At 51.0% G+C, this 24,526-nt stretch overlaps 1 protein-coding gene and 1 long non-coding RNA gene across 4 annotated transcripts; one reads left to right on the top strand and one right to left on the bottom strand.

Annotated features, from left to right (window-relative positions):
* The first annotated feature begins 3 nt into the window (after positions 1-3).
* Positions 4-23,425, top strand: cog8 (component of oligomeric golgi complex 8). Its single transcript, XM_052505246.1, has 5 exons — positions 4-524; positions 11,610-11,817; positions 19,203-19,454; positions 19,547-19,616; positions 22,848-23,425. Exons 1-5 carry the CDS (start codon positions 193-195, stop codon positions 23,408-23,410), a joined length of 1,425 nt encoding a protein of 474 aa, XP_052361206.1. The 5' UTR covers positions 4-192; the 3' UTR covers positions 23,411-23,425.
* Positions 558-2,000, bottom strand: LOC127921652 (uncharacterized). 3 transcript variants are annotated; one of them, XR_008109208.1, is made up of 3 exons: positions 1,774-2,000; positions 1,459-1,560; positions 558-1,395 (listed from the first exon to the last, which is right to left on the bottom strand). It is a non-coding gene; the product is annotated as an uncharacterized LOC127921652 (long non-coding RNA). The 3 variants fall into 3 exon arrangements; XR_008109206.1 differs by having other exon boundaries at positions 1,459-1,624; XR_008109207.1 differs by having other exon boundaries at positions 1,459-1,688.
* Positions 23,426-24,526: the final 1,101 nt, after the last annotated feature.

Consider the following 24,526-nt stretch of genomic DNA (forward strand, 5'->3'; position numbering starts at 1 on the left):
AAATCATGCGCCTGTTGATGTTGACGAGCGACTAGAATTTTAGCAGAATTGCGAATTTTAAATTGTCATTTAAAAGACATCAGACGCTCGCATTGTATTTTAACGAGCTGTTTCGGTACTCCCGTGTAAAGGCTGGAAATAGGAGACTAAAGACATTCAGATGAAGTGTTTGAAGTGACACAGCTTTCCAATATGATGACGGCTGTGGACGTGGAAGACGAGAGTATTCTGGCTTCAATATTTAAAGACAGCTTTCCAGACAACTGGAGAGACAACCCCGACTTCGCGGCCTACCTGTCCGAGCTCAGTTCGTATGGCGTGGAGAAATTAAACCGTGAACCGGAGCGGCTGGCGGAGGAGAGGGCGCAGATACTGCAGCAGACCCGGGAGCTCGCCTTCTCCAACTACAAGACGTTCATCCGCACCGCGGACTGCACCGAGGAGATTTACCGAGACTTTGGCCGTGTGGAAAGCAGTGTTTCTAAACTCCTCGACAAGTTGCCCAGCTTCGGGGAAAAATGCAGGTCAGTGGTAAAAGTTAGACAATTACTCTCTGTCGTTTTGACATGGCATTTACGTGATTTAATGTAGGCAAGTCAGTTAAGAATAAATTCTTATTTTCAATGACGGCCTGGGAACAGTAGGTTAACTACCTGTTCAGGGGCAGAACAACAGATTTGTACCTTGTCAGCTCGGGGATTTGAACTCGCAACCTTCCGGTTACTAGTCCAACGCTCTAATGGGGGATTCTGTCAGGGGGGAGATTTTCGGCACAACACCGGCAAAACGTGCAAACATATAAATAATAATAATATATGCCATTTAGCAGACGCTTTTATCCAAAGCGACTTACAGTCATGTGTGCATACATTCTACGTATGGGTGGTCCCGGGAATCGAACCCACTACCCTGGCGTTACAAGCGCCATGCTCTACCAACTGAGCTACAGATATCCTCCAAACACCGGTTTCGTGGGCATTAGCACTTCTTCTATACAACATTATTCAAATCATATTTTCAGAAAACTGTATTTTGAATGAATTTATTTACAGTCTTTCATCCTTCCACAATATAAAGTCCCGACACATCCAGGGTTGTTACCCAGCTGGCTGGTCGTTCATTCTATCGGCCAATTCACCGCCAGAAGAACAACAAAGTAGCTGCATTGGTTTCATCTGTTAATAATAATAATGATCTAATGAGGCGTGATTTCACCTGACATAGAAAATACGTCCTCTGGCCAGGACACTGTTGTTCAGAGGAGCTAGTCAACAACACATCTAACACAATCACCTCAAACTGAAGCTGGAAAGACTGACAAGATAGAAAATACGTCCTCTGGTCAGGACACTGTTGTTCAGAGGAGCTAGTCAACAACACATCTAACACAATCACCTCAAACTGAAGCTGGACACTGTTGTTCAGAGGAGCTAGTCAACACACATCTAACACAATCACCTCAAACTGAAGCTGGAAAGACTGACAAGATAGAAAATACGTCCTCTGGTCAGGACACTGTTGTTCAGAGGAGCTAGTCAACAACACATCTAACACAATCACCTCAAACTGAAGCTGGACACTGTTGTTCAGAGGAGCTAGTCAACAGCACATCTAACACAATCACCTCAAACTGAAGCTGGACACTGTTGTTCAGAGGAGCTAGTCAACAGCACATCTAACACAATCACCTCAAACTGAAGCTGGAAAGACTGACAAGATGTTGTTCAGAGGACACTGTTGTTCAACAGCAGTCAACACATCTAACACAATCACCTCAAACTGAAGCTGGAAAGACTGACAAGATAGAAAATACGTCCTCTGGCCAGGACACTGTTGTTCAGAGGAGCTAGTCAACAGCACATCTAACACAATCACCTCAAACTGAAGCTGGAAAGACTGACAAGATAGAAAATATGTCCTCTGGTCAGGACACTGTTGTTCAGAGGAGCTAGTCAACAACACATCTAACACAATCACCTCAAACTGAAGCTGGAAAGACTGAAAAACGAGATGTACCAGATTTTGTTTGCCCTATTTTCTGATTGACCAGGTGGCGTTACATCCATAAACATGATCCTGATTCATTATGTCTGGCAGACATATCAGCTGTGAATTTGATGACGGATCACCACCTGAAAACAAGCTGAACCTCAGCAAGACTGGAGCTCCTCTTGGAGGACTGCCCTGGTTCCATGATCTCAGCCATCACGGTTGACAACTCCATTGTGTCCTCCTCCCAGAGCGCTAAGAACCTGGTGGCGTGATCCTAGAACAACACCCTGGACGTTCTCAACTAACAAACAAGGCGGTGTCCCGTCTCCTGGTAGGTTCATGCTCTACAACAACAGACTGCAGAGTCAACAACACCTGCCTCACAAACAGGAAGCGGCGCAGGTCCTAGAATCCAGCACTTGTCATCTCCAAACGACTGGTACCGGGAGCTAGCAAACAGACTGGCTGGGCTCCCTAGAACAAACAGACTGTGCCATTAAACAAATCTACAACTCAAACAGACAAGGACACCGCAGCCCGTCAGGGTGTCTTCTAGAACAAACCTTCCTCAAGTTCTCTAGAACAAACAGACTGGTACGGGGCCACGCTCAGACTCCGCTCTATCTAGAACCACTGGCTTCCAGACTGGACCGGGGCTCACGTCTAAAACTAGCTCAACAAGACCATGGTGCTCAAGGCTCACGGAGCTGTGAGGGGAACAAACACCTCAGTACCTCCAGGCTCTGATCAGGCCCTACACCCTAGAACAAACAAGGGCACTGAACAAACAGTTCGGGGGCTCACGTCTATCCACCTCTGGCCTGCTCGCCTAGAACAAACCACTAACAAACAGGAAGCTCACGCTATCTAGAACAAACAGACCCGCTCAGAACAAACCCAGTCAAAACTGTTCGGGGCTCACTCTGGAACAAACAGACAACCGGGGCTGGAACAAACAGACTCCCTCACTATCTAGAACGCCAGGAAGCGGAGTCAATCACCACCTGGTCCGGAGACACCTGAACAAACACCTCTTCAAGGAATCACCTAGAACAAACAGACTGGTAACGGGGGGTAATCTAATCCTGGTCTCACCTAGAACAAACTTCTCACGTCTAGAACAAACCCCTCAACAAGATTTAGATGCAACTGGCTGTTCCACTGGTTGTCAAATAAGGTGTAACACAACAGAACAAACAGACTGGATAAGAGCGTCTAGAAAGACTGGTACCGGGGCTAAAAACAAACAGACTGGTCAGGACACTGTTGTTCAGAGGAGCTAGTCAACAACACATCTAACACAATCACCTCAAACTGAAGCTGGAAAGACTGACAAGATAGAACAAAAATACGGGGTCCTCTGGTCAGAACACTGACTGTTCAGAGGAGCTAGTCAACAACACATCTAACTATCAAACCTCAAACTGAAGCTGGACACTGTTGTTCAGAGGAGCTAGTCAACAACACATCTAACACAATCATCTCAAACTGAAGCTGGAAAGACTGAAAAACGAGATGTACCACATTTTGTTTGCCATATTTTCTATTGATAGTGTGTAACGTTACATCCATAAACATGATCCTGATTCATTATTTCAACTGGCTGAGAAAAGCTGCCTGTCTCATCCCATAAGGCGACAGCTGGAGAATGAATTTGAATATTGTTGGAAATGTCGGAGGAGACGGACAACAAGGTTTATACAAATCTCCTCTGTTGAAAACTAAATGTGAACAAACAGACTGGTACCGGGGCTCACGTCTAGAACAAACAGACTGGTACCGGGGCTCACGTCTAGAACAAACAGACTGGTACCGGGGCTCACGTCTAGAACAAACAGACTGGTACCGGGGCTCACGTCTAGAACAAACAGACTGGTACCGGGGCTCACGTCTATCTAGAACAAACAGACTGGTACCGGGGCTCACGTCTATCTAGAACAAACAGACTGGTACCGGGGCTCACGTCTATCTAGAACAAACAGACTGGTACCGGGGCTCACGTCTATCTAGAACAAACAGACTGGTACCGGGGCTCACGTCTATCTAGAACAAACAGACTGGTACCGGGGCTCACGTCTATCTAGAACAAACAGACTGGTACCGGGGCTCACGTCTATCTAGAACAAACAGACTGGTACCGGGGCTCACGTCTATCTAGAACAAACAGACTGGTACCGGGGCTCACGTCTATCTAGAACAAACAGACTGGTACCGGGGCTCACGTCTATCTAGAACAAACAGACTGGTACCGGGGCTCACGTCTATCTAGAACAAACAGACTGGTACCGGGGCTCACGTCTATCTATCTAGTAACACCGGGGCTCACGTCTATCTAGAACAAACAGACTGGTACCGGGCTCACGTCTATCTAGAACAAACAGACTGGTACCGGGGCTCACGTCTATCTAGAACAAACAGACTGGTACCGGGGCTCACGTCTATCTAGAACAAACAGACTGGTACCGGGGCTCACGTCTATCTAGAACAAACAGACTGGTACCGGGGCTCACGTCTATCTAGAACAAACAGACTGGTACCGGGGCTCACGTCTATCTAGAACAAACAGACTATCTAGAACAAACAGACTGGTACCGGGGCTCACGTCTATCTAGAACAAACAGACTGGTACCGGGGCTCACGTCTATCTAGAACAAACAGACTGGTACCGGGGCTCACGTCTATCTAGAACAAACAGACTGGTACCGGGGCTCACGTCTATCTAGAACAAACAGACTGGTACCGGGGCTCACGTCTATCTAGAACAAACAGACTGGTACCGGGGCTCACGTCTATCTAGAACAAACAGACTGGTACCGGGGCTCACGTCTATCTAGAACAAACAGACTGGTACCGGGGCTCACGTCTATCTAGAACAAACAGACTGGTACCGGGGCTCACGTCTATCTAGAACAAACAGACTGGTACCGGGGCTCACGTCTATTAGAACAAACAGACTGGTACCGGGGCTCACGTCTATCTAGAACAAACAGACTGGTACCGGGGCTCACGTCTATCTAGAACAAACAGACTGGTACCGGGGCTCACGTCTATCTAGAACAAACAGACTGGTACCAGGGCTCACGCTCTATCTAGAACAAACAGACTGGTACCGGGGCTCACGTCTATCTAGAACAAACAGACTGGTACCGGGGCTCACGTCTATCTAGAACAAACAGACTGGTACCGGGGCTCACGTCTATCTAGAACAAACAGACTGGGCTCACGTCTATCTAGAACAAACAGACTGGTACCGGGGCTCACGTCTATCTAGAACAAACAGACTGGTACCGGGGCTCACGTCTATCTAGAACAAACAGACTGGTACCGGGGCTCACGTCTATCTAGAACAAACAGACTGGTACCGGGGCTCACGTCTATCTAGAACAAACAGACTGGTACCGGGGCTCACGTCTATCTAGAACAAACAGACTGGTACCGGGGCTCACGTCTATCTAGAACAAACAGACTGGTACCGGGGCTCACGTCTATCTAGAACAAACAGACTGGTACCGGGGCTCACGTCTATCTAGAACAAACAGACTGGTACCGGGGCTCACGTCTATCTAGAACAAACAGACTGGTACCGGGGCTCACGTCTATCTAGAACAAACAGACTGGTACCGGGGCTCACGTCTATCTAGAACAAACAGACTGGTACCGGGGCTCACGTCTATCTAGAACAAACAGACTGGTACCGGGGCTCACTGGTACCGGGGCTCATCTAGAACAAACAGACTGGTACCGGGGCTCACGTCTATCTAGAACAAACAGACTGGTACCGGGGCTCACGTCTATCTAGAACAAACAGACTGGTACCGGGGCTCACGTCTATCTAGAACAAACAGACTGGTACCGGGGCTCACGTCTATCTAGAACAAACAGACTACCGGGGCTCTAGAACAAACAGACTGGTACCGGGGCTCACGTCTATCTAGAACAAACAGACTGGTACCGGGGCTCACGTCTATCTAGAACAAACAGACTGGTACCGGGGCTCACGTCTATCTAGAACAAACAGACTGGTACCGGGCTCACGTCTATCTAGAACAAACAGACTGGTACCGGGGCTCACGTCTATCTAGAACAAACAGACTGGTACCGGGGCTCACGTCTATCTAGAACAAACAGACTGGTACCGGGGCTCACGTCTATCTAGAACAAACAGACTGGTACCGGGGCTCACGTCTATCTAGAACAAACAGACTGGTACCGGGCTCACGTCTATCTAGAACAAACAGACTGGTACCGGGGCTCACGTCTATCTAGAACAAACAGACTGGTACCGGGGCTCACGTCTATCTAGAACAAACAGACTGGTACCGGGGGTCTCACGTCTATCTAGAACAAACAGACTGGTACCGGGGCTCACGTCTATCTAGAACAAACAGACTGGTACCGGGGGGCTCACGCTCTATCTAGAACAAACAGACTGGTACCGGGGCTCACGTCTATCTAGAACAAACAGACTGGTACCGGGGCTCACGTCTATCTAGAACAAACAGACTGGTACCGGGCTCACGTCTATCTAGAACAAACAGCTATCTATCTAGAACAAACAGACTGGTACCGGGGCTCACGTCTATCTAGAACAAACAGACTGGTACCGGGGCTCACGTCTATCTAGAACAAACAGACTGGTACCGGGGCTCACGTCTATCTAGAACAAACAGACTGGTACCGGGGCTCACGTCTATCTAGAACAAACAGACTGGTACCGGGGCTCACGTCTATCTAGAACAAACAGACTGGTACCGGGGCTCACGTCTATCTAGAACAAACAGACTGGTACCGGGGCTCACGTCTATCTAGAACAAACAGACTGGTACCGGGGCTCACGTCTATCTAGAACAAACAGACTGGTACCGGGGCTCACGTCTATCTAGAACAAACAGACTGGTACCGGGGCTCACGTCTATCTAGAACAAACAGACTGGTACCGGGGCTCACGTCTATCTAGAACAAACAGACTGGTACCGGGGCTCACGTCTATCTAGAACAAACAGACTGGTACCGGGCTCACGTCTATCTAGAACAAACAGACTGGTACCGGGGCTCACGTCTATCTAGAACAAACAGACTGGTACCGGGGCTCACGTCTATCTAGAACAAACAGACTGGTACCGGGGCTCACGTCTATCTAGAACAAACAGACTGGTACCGGGGCTCACGTCTATCTAGAACAAACAGACTGGTACCGGGGCTCACGTCTATCTAGAACAAACAGACTGGTACCGGGGCTCACGTCTATCTAGAACAAACAGACTGGTACCAGACTGGGCTCACGTCTATCTAGAACAAACAGACTGGTACCGGGGCTCACGTCTATCTAGAACAAACAGACTGGTACCGGGGCTCACGTCTATCTAGAACAAACAGACTGGTACCGGGGCTAGAACAAACAGACTGGTACCGGGGCTCACGTCTATCTAGAACAAACAGACTGGTACCGGGGCTCACGTCTATCTAGAACAAACAGACTGGTACCGGGGCTCACGTCTATCTAGAACAAACAGACTGGTACCGGGGCTCACGTCTATCTAGAACAAACAGACTGGTACCGGGGCTCACGTCTATCTAGAACAAACAGACTGGTACCGGGGCTCACGTCTATCTAGAACAAACAGACTGGTACCGGGGCTCACGTCTATCTAGAACAAACAGACTGGTACCGGGGCTCACGTCTATCTAGAACAAACAGACTGGTACCGGGGCTCACGTCTATCTAGAACAAACAGACTGGTACCGGGGGGGCTCACGCTCACTATCTAGAACAAACAGACTGGTACCGGGGCTCACGTCTATCTAGAACAAACAGACTGGTACCGGGGCTGGTACCGGGGCTCACGTCTATCTAGAACAAACAGACTGGTACCGGGGCTCACGTCTATCTAGAACAAACAGACTGGTACCGGGGCTCACGTCTATCTAGAACAAACAGACTGGTACCGGGGCTCACGTCTATCTAGAACAAACAGACTGGTACCGGGGCTCACGTCTATCTAGAACAAACAGACTGGTACCGGGGCTCACGTCTATCTAGAACAAACAGACTGGTACCGGGGCTCACGTCTATCTAGAACAAACAGACTGGTACCGGGGCTCACGTCTATCTAGAACAAACAGACTGGTACCGGGGCTCACGTCTATCTAGAACAAACAGACTGGTACCGGGGCTCACGTCTATCTAGAACAAACAGACTGGTACCGGGGCTCACGTCTATCTAGAACAAACAGACTGGTACCGGGGCTCACGTCTATCTAGAACAAACAGACTGGTACCGGGGCTCACGTCTATCTAGAACAAACAGACTGGTACCGGGCTCACGTCTATCTAGAACAAACAGACTGGTACCGGGGCTCACGTCTATCTAGAACAAACAGACTGGTACCGGGGCTCACGTCTATCTAGAACAAACAGACTGGTACCGGGGCTCACGTCTATCTAGAACAAACAGACTGGTACCGGGGCTCACGTCTATCTAGAACAAACAGACTGGTACCGGGGCTCACGTCTATCTAGAACAAACAGACTGGTACCGGGGCTCACGTCTATCTAGAACAAACAGACTGGTACCGGGGCTCACGTCTATCTAGAACAAACAGACTGGTACCGGGGCTCACGTCTATCTAGAACAAACAGACTGGTACCGGGGCTCACGTCTATCTAGAACAAACAGACTGGTACCGGGGCTCACGTCTATCTAGAACAAACAGACTGGTACCGGGCTCACGTCTATCTAGAACAAACAGACTGGTACCGGGGCTCACGTCTATCTAGAACAAACAGACTGGTACCGGGGCTCACGTCTATCTAGAACAAACAGACTGGTACCGGGGCTCACGTCTATCTAGAACAAACAGACTGGTACCGGGGCTCACGTCTATCTAGAACAAACAGACTGGTACCGGGGCTCACGTCTATCTAGAACAAACAGACTGGTACCGGGGCTCACGTCTATCTAGAACAAACAGACTGGTACCGGGGCTCACGTCTATCTAGAACAAACAGACTGGTACCGGGGCTCACGTCTATCTAGAACAAACAGACTGGTACCGGGGCTCACGTCTATCTAGAACAAACAGACTGGTACCGGGGCTCACGTCTATCTAGAACAAACAGACTGGTACCGGGCTCACGTCTATCTAGAACAAACAGACTGGTACCGGGCTCACGTCTATCTAGAACAAACAGACTGGTACCGGGGCTCACGTCTATCTAGAACAAACAGACTGGTACCGGGCTCACGTCTATCTAGAACAAACAGACTGGTACCGGGGCTCACGTCTATCTAGAACAAACAGACACCGGGGCTCACGTCTATCTAGAACAAACAGACTGGTACCGGGGCTCACGTCTATCTAGAACAAACAGACTGGTACCGGGGCTCACGTCTATCTAGAACAAACAGACTGGTACCGGGGCTCACGTCTATCTAGAACAAACAGACTGGTACCGGGGCTCACGTCTATCTAGAACAAACAGACTGGTACCGGGGCTCACGTCTATCTAGAACAAACAGTACTGGTCTATCTAGAACAAACAGACTGGGGGCTCACGTCTATCTAGAACAAACAGACTGGTACCGGGGCTCACGTCTATCTAGAACAAACAGACTGGTACCGGGCTCACGTCTATCTAGAACAAACAGACTGGTACCGGGGCTCACGTCTATCTAGAACAAACAGACTGGTACCGGGGCTCACGTCTATCTAGAACAAACAGACTGGTACCGGGGCTCACGTCTATCTAGAACAAACAGACTGGTACCTGGGGGCTCACGTCTATCTAGAACAAACAGACTGGTATCTAGATTCTAGAACAAACAGACTGGTACCGGAGATTCTAGAACAAACAGACTGGTACCGGGCTCACGTCTATCTAGAACAAACAGACTGGTACCGGGGCTCACGTCTATCTAGAACAAACAGACTGGTATCTATCTAGAACAAACAGACTGGTATCTATCTAGAACAAACAGACTGGTATCTATCTAGAACAAACAGACTGGTACCGGTATCTAGATTCTAGAACAAACAGACTGGTACCGGGCTCACGTCTATCTAGAACAAACAGACTGGTACCGGGGCTCACGTCTATCTAGAACAAACAGACTGGTACCGGGGCTCACGTCTATCTAGAACAAACAGACTGGTACCGGGGCTCACGTCTATCTAGAACAAACAGACTGGTACCGGGGCTCACGTCTATCTAGAACAAACAGACTGGTACCGGGGCTCACGTCTATCTAGAACAAACAGACTGGTACCGGGGCTCACGTCTATCTAGAACAAACAGACTGGTACCGGGGCTCACGTCTATCTAGAACAAACAGACTGGTACCGGGGCTCACGTCTATCTAGAACAAACAGACTGGTACCGGGGCTCACGTCTAGAACAAACAGACTGGTACCGGGGCTCACGTCTATCTAGAACAAACAGACTGGTACCGGGGCTCACGTCTATCTAGAACAAACAGACTGGTACCGGGGCTCACGTCTATCTAGAACAAACAGACTGGTACCGGGGCTCACGTCTATCTAGAACAAACAGACTGGTACCGGGGCTCACGTCTATCTAGAACAAACAGACTGGTACCGGGGCTCACGTCTAGAACAAACATCTAGAACAAACAAACTGGTACCGGGGCTCACGTCTATCTAGAACAAACAGACTGGTACCGGGGCTCACGTCTATAGAACAAACAGACTAGAACAAACAGACTGGTACCGGGGCTCACGTCTATCTAGAACAAACAGACTGGTACCGGGGCTCACGTCTATCTAGAACAAACAGACTGGTACCGGGGCTCACGTCTATCTAGAACAAACAGACTGGTACCGGGGCTCACGTCTATCTAGAACAAACAGACTGGTACCGGGGCTCACGTCTATCTAGAACAAACAGACTGGTACCGGGGCTCACGTCTATCTAGAACAAACAGACTGGTACCGGGCTCACGTCTATCTAGAACAAACAGACTGGTGGTAGAACAAACAGACCGGGGCTCACGTCTATCTAGAACAAACAGACTGGTACCGGGGCTCACGTCTATCTAGAACAAACAGACTGGTACCGGGCTCACGTCTATCTAGAACAAACAGACTGGTACCGGGGCTCACGTCTATCTAGAACAAACAGACTGGTACCGGGGCTCACGTCTATCTAGAACAAACAGACTGGTACCGGGGCTCACGTCTATCTAGAACAAACAGACTGGTACCGGGGCTCACGTCTAGAACAAACAGACTGGTACCGGGGCTCACGTCTATCTAGAACAAACAGACTGGTACCGGGGCTCACGTCTATCTAGAACAAACAGACTGGTACCGGGGCTAGAACAAACAGACGTCTCTAGAACAAACAGACTGGTACCGGGGCTCACGTCTATCTAGAACAAACAGACTGGTACCGGGCTCACGTCTATCTAGAACAAACAGACTGGTACCGGGGCTCACGTCTATCTAGAACAAACAGACTGGTACCGGGGCTCACGTCTATCTAGAACAAACACACTAGATCTCATTGAATGTTACTGTTCCATGAACTGTTATAATACTGTTATGAACGGTTGACATGATGAAGAACCTGTTGGGCTCATGTCTATCCTCTCCTTTAGGGGTTTTGTGAAGGAGGCGGAGGACATCGGGGCGAGCCGGCGGATGAACAGCCTGACTCTGAACCGTCACACAGAGATCCTGGAGATCTTAGAGATCCCTCAGCTGATGGACACCTGTGTCCGGAATGGTTACTACGAGGAGGCTCTGGGGCTGGCAGCGTACGTCAAGAGACTGGAGAAGAAGCACTCGGCTCTACCTGTCATCCAGGTATTAATGCTACCAACTACCACTTCCTGTTTGCAAAGCTAGGAGTTACAGATCGTACCACTTCCTGTTTACACAGCTAGGAGTTACAGATCGTACCACTTCCTGTTTACACAGCTAGGAGTTACAGATCGTACCACTTCCTGTTTACACAGCCAGGAGTTACAGATCGTACCACTTCCTGTTTACACAGCTAGGAGTTACAGATCGTACCACTTCCTGTTTACACAGCCAGGAGTTACAGATCAAACAGACTTCCTGTTTACACAGCTAGGAGTTACAGATCGTACCACTTCCTGTTTACACAGCTAGGAGTTACAGATCGTACCACTTCCTGTTTACACAGCCAGGAGTTACAGATCGTACCACTTCCTGTTTACACAGCCAGGAGTTACAGATCGTACCACTTCCTGTTTACACAGCTAGGAGTTACAGATCGTACCACTTCCTGTTTACACAGCCAGGAGTTACAGATCGTACCACTTCCTGTTTACACAGCCAGGAGTTACAGATCGTACCACTTCCTGTTTACACAGCCAGGAGTTACAGATCGTACCACTTCCTGTTTACACAGCCAGGAGTTACAGATCGCACCACTTCCTTATTATATTAATTTTGTCAACACACAGTCTGACAAACTGTGGTAGATCTAGAAATACCTCGTCTTAATACTGTAACAGAGTGTGATTCCCTGACCCGTAACAGAGTGTGATTCCCTGACCCGTAACAGAGTGTGATTCCCTGACCCGTAACAGAGTGTGATTCCCTGACCCGTAACAGAGTGTGATTCCCTGACCCGTAACAGAGTGTGATTCCCTGACCCGTAACAGAGTGTGATTCCCTGACCCGTAACAGAGTGTGATTCCCTGACCCGTAACAGAGTGTGATTCCCTGACCCAAACAGAGTGTGATTCCCTGACCCGTAACAGAGTGTGATTCCCTGACCCGTAACAGAGTGTGATTCCCTGACCCAAACAGAGTGTGATTCCCTGACCCGTAACACAGTGTGATTCCCTGACCCGTAACAGAACTGGAGAGTGTGATTCCCTGACCCGTAACAGAGTGTGATTCCCTGACCCGTAACAGAGTGTGATTCCCTGACCCTAGTGTGTAACAGAGTGTGATTCCCTGACCCGTAACAGAGTGTGATTCCCTGACCCGTAACACAGTGTGATTCCCTGACCCGTAACAGAGTGTGATTCCCTGACCCAGAGTGTGTAACAAACAGAGTGTGATTCCCTGACCCGTAACAGAGTGTGATCCCTCCAAACAGACTGTGATTCCCGTAACAGAGTGTGATTCCCTGACCCGAACAAACAGAGTGTGATTCCCTGACCCGTAACACAGTGTGATTCCCTGACCCGTAACAGAGTGTGATTCCCTGACCCGTAACAGAGTGTGATTCCCTGACCCGTAACAGAGTGTGATTCCCTGACCCGAACAGAGTGTGATTCCCTGACCCGTAACAGAGTGTGATTCCCTGACCCGTAACAGAGTGTGATTCCCTGACCCGTAACAGAGTGTGATTCCCTGACCCGTAACAGAGTGTGATTCCCTGACCCGTAACAGAGTGTGATTCCCTGACCCGAACAAACAGAGTGTGATTCCCTGACCCGTAACAGAGTGTGATTCCCTGACCCGTAACAGAGTGTGATTCCCTGACCTAGAACAAACGTAACAGAGTGTGATTCCCTGACCCGTAACAGAGTGTGATTCCCTGACCCGTAACAGAGTGTGATTCCCTGACCCGTAACAGAGTGTGATTCCCTGACCAGTAACAGAGTGTGATTCCCTGACCCGTAACAGAGTGTGATTCCCTGACCCGAACAAACAGAGTGTGATTCCCTGACCCGTAACAGAGTGTGATTCCCTGACCAAACAGAGTGTGATTCCTGACCCGTAACAGAGTGTGATTCCCTGACCCTAGTAACAGAGTGTGATTCCCTGACCTAGTAACAGAGTGTGATTCCCTGACTAGAACAAACAGAGTGTGATTCCCTGACCCGTAACAGACTGGTACCGGGCTGAGTGTGATTCCCTGACCCGTAACAGAGTAGAGTGATTCCCTGACCCGTAACAGAGTGTGATTCCCTGACCCGTAACAGAGTGTGATTCCCTGACCACGTAACAGTGTGATTCCCTGACCCGTAACAGAGTGTGATTCCCTGACCCGTAACAGAGTGTGATTCCCTGACCCTAGAACAAACAGAGTGGATTCCCTGACCCTATAACAAACAGACTGTGTGATTCCCTGACCCGTAACAGAGTGTGATTCCCTGACCCGTAACAGTGTGATTCCCTGACCCGTAACAGAGTGTGATTCCCTGACCCGTAACAGAGTGTGATTCCCTGACCCGTAACAGAGTGTGATTCCCTGACCCGTAACAGAGTGTGATTCCCTGACCCGTAACAGAGTGTGATTCCCTGACCCGTAACAGTGTGATTCCCTGACCCGTAACAGAGTGTGATTCCCTGACCCGTAACAGAGTGTGATTCCCTGACCCGTAACAGAGTGTGATTCCCTGACCCGTAACAGTGTGATTCCCTGACCCGTAACAGATGTGTGATTCCCTGACCCGTAACAGAGTGTGATTCCCTGACCCGTAACAGAGTGTGATTCCCTGACCCGTAACAGAGTGTGATTCCCTGACCCGTAACAGAGTGTGATTCCCTGACCCGTAACAGAGTGTGATTCCCTGACCCGTAACAGAGTGTGATTCCCTGACCCGTAACAGAGTGTGATTCCCTGACCCGTAACAGAGTGTGATTCCCTGACCCGTAACAGAGTGTGATTCCCTGACCCGTAACAGAGTGTGATTCCCTGACCCTAGTAACAGAGTGTGATTCCCTGACCCGTAACAGAGTGTGATTCCCTGACCCGTAACACAGTGTGATTCCCTGACCCGTAACACAGTGTGATTCCCTGACCCGTAACAGAGTGTGATTCCCTGACCCGTAAACAGAGTGTGATTCCCTGACCCGTAACAGAGTGTGATTCCCTGACCCGTAACAGAGTGTGATTCCCTGACCCGTAACAGAGTGTGATTCCCTGACCCGTAACAGAGTGTGATTCCCTGGGGTCAGTGTGATTCCCTGACCCGTAACAGAGTGTGATTCCCTGACCTAGTAACAGAGTGTGATTCCCTGACCCGTAACACTTCCCTGTGATTCCCTGACCCGTAACAGAGTGTGATTCCCTGACCCGTAACAGAGTGAGATTCCCTGACCCGTAACAGAGTGAGATTCCCTGACCCGTAACAGAGTGTGATTCCCTGACCCGTAACAGTGTGATTCCCTGACCCGTAACAGAGTGTGATTCCCTGACCCGTAACACAGTGTGATTCCCTGACCCGTAACAGAGTGTGATTCCCTGACCCGTAACAGAGTGTGATTCCCTGACCCGTAACAGAGTGTGATTCCCTGACCCGTAACAGAGTGTGATTCCCTGAACAAACAGAGTGTGATTCCCTGACCCGTAACAGAGTGTGATTCCCTGACCCGTAACAGAGTGTGATTCCCTGACCCGTAACAGAGTGTGATTCCCTGACCCGTAACACAGTGTGATTCCCTGACCCGTAACACAGTGTGATTCCCTGACCCGTAACAGAGTGTGATTCCCTGACCCGTAACAGAGTGTGATTCCCTGACCCGTAACACAGTGTGATTCCCTGACCCGTAACACAGTGTGATTCCCTGACCCGTAACACAGTGTGATTCCCTGACCGTAACAGAGTGTGATTCCCTGACCCGTAACAGAGTGTGATTCCCTGACCCGTAACAGAGTGTGATTCCCTGACCCGTAACAGAGTGTGATTCCCTGACCCGTAACAGAGTGTGATTCCCTGACCCGTAACAGAGTGTGATTCCCTGACCCGTAACAGAGTGTGATTCCCTGACCCGTAACAGAGTGTGATTCCCTGACCCGTAACAGAGTGTGATTCCCTGACCCGTAACAGAGTGTGATTCCCTGACCCGTAACAGAGTGTGATTCCCTGACCCGTAACAGTGTGATTCCCTGACCCGTAACAGAGTGTGATTCCCTGACCCGTAACAGAGTGTGATTCCCTGACCCGTAACAGAGTGTGATTCCCTGACCCGTAACAGAGTGATTCCCTGACCCGTAACAGAGTGTGATTCCCTGACCCGTAACACAGTGTGATTCCCTGACCCGTAACAGAGTGTGATTCCCTGACCCGTAACAGAGTGTGATTCCCTGACCCGTAACAGAGTGTGATTCCCTGACCCGTAACAGAGTGTGATTCCCTGACCCGTAACAGAGTGTGATTCCCTGACCCGTAACAGAGTGTGATTCCCTGACCCGTAACAGAGTGTGATTCCCTGACCCGTAACAGAGTGTGATTCCCTGACCCGTAACAGAGTGTGATTCCCTGACCCGTAACAGAGTGTGATTCCCTGACCCGTAACAGAGTGTGATTCCCTGACCCGTAACAGAGTGTGATTCCCTGACCCGTAACACAGTGTGATTCCCTGACCCGTAACACAGTGTGATTCCCTGACCCGTAACAGAGTGTGATTCCCTGACCCGTAACAGTGTGATTCCCTGACCCGTAACAGAGTGTGATTCCCTGACCCGTAACAGAGTGTGATTCCCTGACCCGTAACAGATTAGAACAAACTGTGTGATTCCCTGACCCGTAACAGAGTGTGATTCCCTGACCCGTAACAGAGTGTGATTCCCTGACCCGTAACAGAGTGTGATTCCCTGACCCGTAACAGAGTGTGATTCCCTGACCCGTAACAGAGTGTGATTCCCTGACCCGTAACAGAGTGTGATTCCCTGACCCGTAACAGAGTGTGATTCCCTGACCCGTAACAGAGTGTGATTCCCTGACCCGTAACAGAGTGTGATTCCCTGACCCGTAACAGAGTGTGATTCCCTGACCCGTAACAGAGTGTGATTCCCTGACCCGTAACAGAGTGTGATTCCCTGACCCGTAACAGAGTGTGATTCCCTGACCCGTAACAGAGTGTGATTCCCTGACCCGTAACAGAGTGTGATTCCCTGACCCGTAACAGAGTGTGATTCCCTGACCCGTAACAGAGTGTGATTCCCTGACCCGTAACAGAGTGTGATTCCCTGACCCGTAACAGAGTGTGATTCCCTGACCCGTAACACAGTGTGATTCCCTGACCCGTAACAGAGTGTGATTCCCTGACCCGTAACACAGTGTGATTCCCTGACCCGTAACACAGTGAGATTCCCTGACCCGTAACAGAGTGTGATTCCCTGACCCGTAACAGAGTGTGATTCCCTGACCCGTAACAGAGTGTGATTCCCTGACCCGTAACAGAGTGTGATTCCCTGACCCGTAACAGAGTGTGATTCCCTGACCCGTAACAGAGTGTGATTCCCTGACCCGTAACAGAGTGTGATTCCCTGACCCGTAACAGAGTGTGATTCCCTGACCCGTAACAGAGTGTGATTCCCTGACCCGTAACAGAGTGTGATTCCCTGACCCGTAACAGAGTGTGATTCCCTGACCCGTAACAGAGTGTGATTCCCTGACCCGTAACAGAGTGTGATTCCCTGACCCGTAACAGAGTGTGATTCCCTGACCCGTAACAGAGTGTGATTCCCTGACCCGTAACAGAGTGTGATTCCCTGACCCGTAACAGAGTGTGATTCCCTGACCCGTAACAGAGTGTGATTCCCTGACCCGTAACAGAGTGTGATTCCCTGACCCGTAACAGAGTGTGATTCCCTGACCCGTAACAGAGTGTGATTCCCTGACCCGTAACAGAGTGTGATTCCCTGACCCGTAACAGAGTGTGATTCCCTGACCCGTAACAGAGTGTGATTCCCTGACCCGTAACAGAGTGTGATTCCCTGACCCGTAACAGAGTGTGATTCCCTGACCCGTAACAGAGTGTGATTCCCTGACCCGTAACAGAGTGTGATTCCCTGACCCGTAACAGTGTGATTCCCTGACCCGTAACAGAGTGTGATTCCCTGACCCGTAACAGAGTGTGATTCCCTGACCCGTAACAGAGTGTGATTCCCTGACCCGTAACAGAGTGTGATTCCCTGACCCGTAACAGAGTGTGATTCCCTGACCCGTAACAGAGTGTGATTCCCTGACCCGTAACAGAGTGTGATTCCCTGACCCGTAACAGTGTGATTCCCTGACCCGTAACAGAGTGTGATTCCCTGACCCGTAACAGAGTGTGATTCCCTGACCCGTAACAGAGTGTGATTCCCTGACCCGTAACAGAGTGTGATTCCCTGACCCGTAACAGAGTGTGATTCCCTGACCCGTAACAGAGTGTGATTCCCTGACCCGTAACAGAGTGTGATTCCCTGACCCGTAACAGAGTGTGATTCCCTGACCCGTAACAGTGTGATTCCCTGACCCGTAACAGAGTGTGATTCCCTGACCCGTAACAGAGTGTGATTCCCTGACCCGTAACAGAGTGTGATTCCCTGACCCGTAGTGTGATTCCCTGAGAGTGTGATTCCCTGACCCGTAACAGAGTGTGATTCCCTGACCCGTAACAGAGTGTGATTCCCTGACCCGTAACAGAGTGTGATTCCCTGACCCGTAACAGAGTGTGATTCCCTGACCCGTAACAGAGTGTGATTCCCTGACCCGTAACAGAGTGTGATTCCCTGACCCGTAACAGAGTGTGATTCCCTGACCCGTAACAGAGTGTGATTCCCTGACCCGTAACAGAGTGTGATTCCCTGACCCGTAACAGAGTGTGATTCCCTGACCCGTAACAGAGTGTGATTCCCTGACCCGTAACAGAGTGTGATTCCCTGACCCGTAACAGAGTGTGATTCCCTGACCCGTAACAGAGTGTGATTCCCTGACCCGTAACAGAGTGTGATTCCCTGACCCGTAACAGAGTGTGATTCCCTGACCCGTAACAGAGTGTGATTCCCTGACCCGTAACAGAGTGTGATTCCCTGACCCGTAACAGAGTGTGATTCCCTGACCCGTAACAGAGTGATTCCCTGACCCGTAACAGTGTGTGATTCCCTGACCCGTAACAGTGTGTGATTCCCTGACCCGTAACAGAGTGTGATTCCCTGACCCGTAACAGAGTGTGATTCCCTGACCCGTAACAGAGTGTGATTCCCTGACCCGTAACAGAGTGTGATTCCCTGACCCGTAACAGAGTGTGATTCCCTGACCCGTAACAGAGTGTGATTCCCTGACCCGTAACAGAGTGTGATTCCCTGACCCGTAACAGTGTGATTCCCTGACCCGTAACAGAGTGTGATTCCCTGACCCGTAACAGAGTGTGATTCCCTGACCCGTAACAGAGTGTGATTCCCTGACCCGTAACAGAGTGTGATTCCCTGACCCGTAACAGAGTGTGATTCCCTGACCTCGACTGTAACATGGCCTGTGTCTCTTCTCCAGGGCATCGTCCACGAGGTGCGTCAGTCGGCTCAGCTCATGCTGAACCAGCTGTTGCAACAGCTTCGTAGCAACTCCCAGCTTCCTGTGTGCCTGCGTGTGATTGGCTACCTGCGCAGGATGGACGTGTTCACGGAGGCGGAGCTACGGGTCAAGTTCCTGCAGGCGCGGGGCACCTGGCTCCATTCCATCCTGTCCACTGTCCCTGACGAGGACCCTTACTGCCACATCACCAAGACCATCGAGGCCTGTCGCGTGTGTAACCCTGGCCTCCGTTATCTAGCAGTGGAATGAAGGACCCGGGAAGCCTTTTTAATTCTCTGACATTTTGTCTTCCTCTGTTCCAGGTTCATCTGTTTGACATCATCACCCAGTACAGAGCCATCTTCTCTGACGAGGACCCCCTGCTGTCTCCCGGTGACACAATGCTTTAGTTCATTTAAGGCTGAATTATTTGATACGATTCGCATAAATATGAAGATTAAACCCAACAAGAATTATCTAAAGATGTGTTTTAATATGTCCATATGTGTTCTGGAAAAGCCAGTCAGTACTGTGGGTTTGGTACAGACAGGTCAATAGTGCAACTGTGGGTTTGGTACAGACAGGTCAATAGTCCAACTGTGGGTTTGTACGGTGTCTGTGGTGAACTGTGGGGGCAGCCTTGTGATGTATGGTGTCTGTGGTGAACGAGGGGGCAGCCTTGTGATGTACGGTGTCTGTGGTGAATGAGGGGCAGCCTTGTGATGTACGGTGTCTGTGGTGAATGAGGGGGCAGCCTTGTGATGTATGGTGTCTGTGGTGAACGAGGGGGCAGCCTTGTGATGTATGGTGTCTGTGGTGAACAAGGGGGCAGCCTTGTGATGTATGGCGTCTGTGGTGAACGAGGGGCAGCCTTGTGATGTATGGTGTCTGTGGTGAACGAGGGGGCAGCCTGTATGGTGTCTGTGGTGAACGAGGGGTCAGCCTTGTGATGTATGGTGTCTGTGGTTTGAACGAGGGGGCAGCCTTGTGATGTATGGTGTCTGTGGTGAACAGAGGGGGCAGCCTTGTGATGTATGGTGTCTGTGGTGAACGAGGGGGCAGCCTTGTGATGTATGGTGTCTTGGTGAAAGAGGGGGCAGCCTTGTGATGTATGGTGTCTGTGTTGAACGAGGGGGCAGCCTTGTGATGTATGGTGTCTGTGGTTTGAACAGAGGGGGCAGCCTGTGTGTTTGTATGGTGTCTGTGGTGAACGAGGGGCAGCCTTGTGTTTGTACGGTGTCTGTGGTGAATGAGGGGGCAGCCTTTGATGTACGGTGTCTGTGGTGAATGAGGGGGCAGCCTTGTGATGTACTGTGGGTTTGGTGAACAGGGGGCAGCCTTGTGATGTACGGTGTCTGTGGTGAATGAGGGGGCAGCCTTGTGATGTACGGTGTCTGTGGGTTTGAATGAGGGGGCAGCCTTGTGATCAATGGTGTCTGTGGTGAACGAGGGGGCAGCCTTGTGTTTGTATGACAGGTCAATAGTGAACTGTGGGTTTGGCAGCCAGGTGATGTAGTCTGTGGTGAACGAGGGGCAGCCTTGTGATGTATGGTGTCTGTGGTGAACGAGGGGTCAATAGTCTAACTGTGATGTATGGTGTCTGTGGTGAACAGAGGGGGCAGCCTTGTGATGTATGGTGTCTGTGGTGAACGAGGGGCAGCCTTGTGATGTATGGTGTCTGTGGTGAACGAGGGGGCAGCCTTGTGATGTATGGTGTCTGTGGTGAACGAGGGGGCAGCCTTGTGATGTATGGTGTCTGTGGTGAATGAGGGGGCAGCCTTGTGTTTGTATGGTGTCTGTGGGTTTGAACGAGGGGGCAGCCTTGTGATGTATGGTGTCTGTGGTGACGAGGGGCAGCCTGTGATGTTGGTGTCTGTGGTGAATGAGGGGGCAGCCTTGTGATGTACGGTGTCTGTGGTTTGAATGAGGGGGCAGCCTTGTGATGTATGGTGTCTGTGGTGTGGGGGGCAGCCGGGTGATGTATGGTGTCTTGGTGAACGAGGGGGCAGCCTTGTGATGTATGGTGTCTGTGGTGAATGAGGGGGCAGCCTTGTGATGTCTGGTGTCTGTGGTGAATGAGGGGGCAGCCTTGTGATGGTCCGGTGTCTGTGGGTTTGAACAGAGGGGGCAGCCTTGTGTTTGTATGGTGTCTGTGGTGAACGAGGGGGGCAGCCTTGTGATGTGTGGTGTTTGGTACAGGGGGAGCCTGTGTTTGGTGTCTGTGGTGAATGAGGGGGCAGCCTTGTGATGTCAATGGTGTCTGTGGGTTTGAAGAGGGGGCAGCCCTGTGATGTCTGGTGAATGAGGGGGCAGCCTGTGTGGTTGTATGGTGTCTGTGGTGAACTGTGAGGGGGCAGCCTTGGGATGTATGGTGTCTGTGGTGAATGAGGGGCAGCCTGTGGGTTTGGATGTCTGGTGTCTGTGGTGAACGAGGGGGCAGCCTTGTGATGTCTGGTGTCTGTGTTGAACGAGGGGGCAGCCTTGTGATGTATGGTGTCTGTGGTGAATGACGGGGCAGCCTTGTGATGCATGGTGTCTGTGGTGAATGAGGGGGCAGCCTTGTGATGTACGGTGTCTGTGGGTTTGAATGGGAAGCCTTGTGATGTCTGGTGAATGAGGGGCAGCCTTGTGATGTACGGTGTCTGTGGTGAACGAGGGGGCAGCCTTGTGATGTACAGTGTCTGTGGTGAACAGGGGCAGCCTTGTGATGTATGGTGTCTGTGGTGAATGAGGGGGAAGCCTTGTGATGTATGGTGTCTGTGGTGAATGAGGGGCAGCCTTGTGATGTCTGGTGAATGGGGGCAGCCTTGTGATGTCTGGTGAATGAGGGGGCAGCCTTGTGATGTACGGTGTCTGTGGTGAGAACGAGGGGGCAGCCTTGTGATGTACAGTGTCTGTGGTGAATGAGGGGGCAGCCTTGTGATGTATGGTGTCTGTGGTGAATGAGGGGGAAGCCTTGTGATGTATGGTGTCTGTGGTGAATGAGGGGGCAGCCTTGTGATGTCTGGTGAATGAGGGGGCAGCCTTGTGATGTATGGTGTCTGTGGTGAATGAGGGGCAGCCTTGTGATGTCTGGTGTCTGTGTTGAACGAGGGGGCAGCCTTGTGATGTCTGGTGTCTGTGTTGAACGAGGGGGCAGCCTTGTGATGTATGGTGTCTGTGGTGAATGAGGGGGCAGCCTTGTGATGTACGGTGTCTGTGGTGAATGAGGGGGGAAGCCTTGTGATGTACGGTGTCTGGTGAATGAGGGGGAAGCCTTGTGATGTACGGTGTCTGGTGAATGAGGGGGCAGCCTTGTGATGTACGGTGTCTGTGGTGAGTGAGGGGGCAGCCTTGTGATGTATGGTGTCTGTGGTAAATGAGGGGCAGCCTTGTGATGTGTGGTGTCTGTGGTGAACGAGGGGGCAGCCTTGTGATGTATGGTGTCTGTGGTGAACGAGGGGGCAGCCTTGTGGTGTCTGGTGAATGAGGGGGCAGCCTTGTGATGTATGGTGTCTGTGGTGAATGAGGGGGCAGCCTTGTGATGTATGGTGTCTGTGGTGAATGAGGGGGCATCCTTGTGATGTATGGTGTCTGTGGTGAACGAGGGGGCAGCCTTGTGATGTACGGTGTCTGTGGTGAAAGGTGGTCACGACCAGGCGGTGAACGAGGCAGCCATCTTCCACGGCTGGGTGGTGCAGCAGGTGTCTGAGTTCCTGGTGACCCTGGACCGAGACCTCCAGAGGGGGGTGGGCGGACGCCTGGACTCCCTGCTGGGACAGTGCATGTATTTCGGCCTGTCCTTCAGCCGCGTTGGGGCAGACTTCCGTGGCCAGCTGGCCCCGATGTTCCAGCGCGTGGCGGCCGATACCTTCCGTAAAGCTGTAGAGGAAGCCATAGACCGGTTCCAGGAGGACATGAACCTGTACACTCTGATCTCTCTCCCCTCTATGCTGGGTGGGGGATCCATGCCAGGTACCCTCCAGACCCCCAGTACCCAGCCAGGTACCCTCCAGCCCCCCATGACTCTGCTGGACTTCCCCCCTCTGGCCTGCTTCCTGAACAACATCTTGACGGCCTTCAACGACCTCAGGCTCTGTTGTCCCCTCGGTCTGGCCCAGCAGGTGACCAAGTACCTGGAGGACGCCCTCATGAAGGTAACCAACGCCTGTCTGTCTCTGCTACGTCTGCTGCTACAGTTACCATAATGACATGTCGAGTCTGTCCCATGCTCTCTAGACGCGGTAGATGGGATGCTCTCTTTCTCTCTAGACGCGGTAGATGGGATGCTCTCTCTAGATGGGATGCTCTCTTTAGATGCGGTAGATGGGATGCTCTCTCTAGATGGGATGCTCTCTTTAGACGCGGTAGATGGGATGCTCTCTCTAGACGCGGTAGATGGGATGCTCTCTCTAGACGCGGTAGATGGGATGCTCTCTAGACGCGGTAGATGGGATGCTCTCTAGACGCGGTAGATGGGATGCTCTCTAGACTGTGTAGATGGGATGCTCTCTAGACGGTAGATGGGATGCTCTCTAGACGCGGTAGATGGGATGCTCTCTAGACGCGGTAGATGGGATGCTCTCTAGACGCGGTAGATGGGATGCTTTCTAGACGCGGTAGACGGGGGATGCTCTCTAGACGCGGTAGATGGGATGCTCTCTAGACGCGGTAGATGGGATTTCTCTAGACGCGGTAGATGGGATGCTCTCTAGACGCGGTAGATGGGATGCTCTCTAGACGCGGTAGATGGGATGCTCTCTAGACGCGGTAGATGGGATGCTCTCTCTAGACGCGGTAGATGGGATGCTCTCTAGACGCGGTAGATGGGATGCTCTCTAGACGCGGTAGATGGGATGCTCTCTAGATGCGGTAGATGGGATGCTCTCTAGACGCGGTAGATGGGATGCTCTCTAGACGCGGTAGATGGGATGCTCTCTCTAGACGCGGTAGATGGGATGCTCTCTAGACGGTAGATGGGATGCTCTCTAGATGCGGTAGATGGGATGCTCTCTCTAGATGCGGTAGATGGGATGCTCTCTAGATGCGGTAGATGGGATGCTCTCTAGACGCGGTAGATGGGATGCTCTCTCTAGATGCGGTAGATGGGATGCTCTCTAGTGGGTAGATGGGATGCTCTCTCTAGACTCTAGATGGGATGTAGATGGATGCTCTCTAGATGCGGTAGATGGGATGCTCTCTCTAGACGCGGTAGATGGGATGCTCTCTCTAGATGAGGTAGATGGGATGCTCTCTAGACGCGGTAGATGGGATGCTCTCTAGACGCGGTAGATGGGATGCTCTCTAGACGCGGTAGATGGGAT

The sequence above is a fragment of the Oncorhynchus keta genome, unplaced genomic scaffold (genome assembly GCF_023373465.1).
Source record: "Oncorhynchus keta strain PuntledgeMale-10-30-2019 unplaced genomic scaffold, Oket_V2 Un_contig_2290_pilon_pilon, whole genome shotgun sequence".
Taxonomy (NCBI): Eukaryota; Metazoa; Chordata; class Actinopteri; order Salmoniformes; family Salmonidae; genus Oncorhynchus; species Oncorhynchus keta.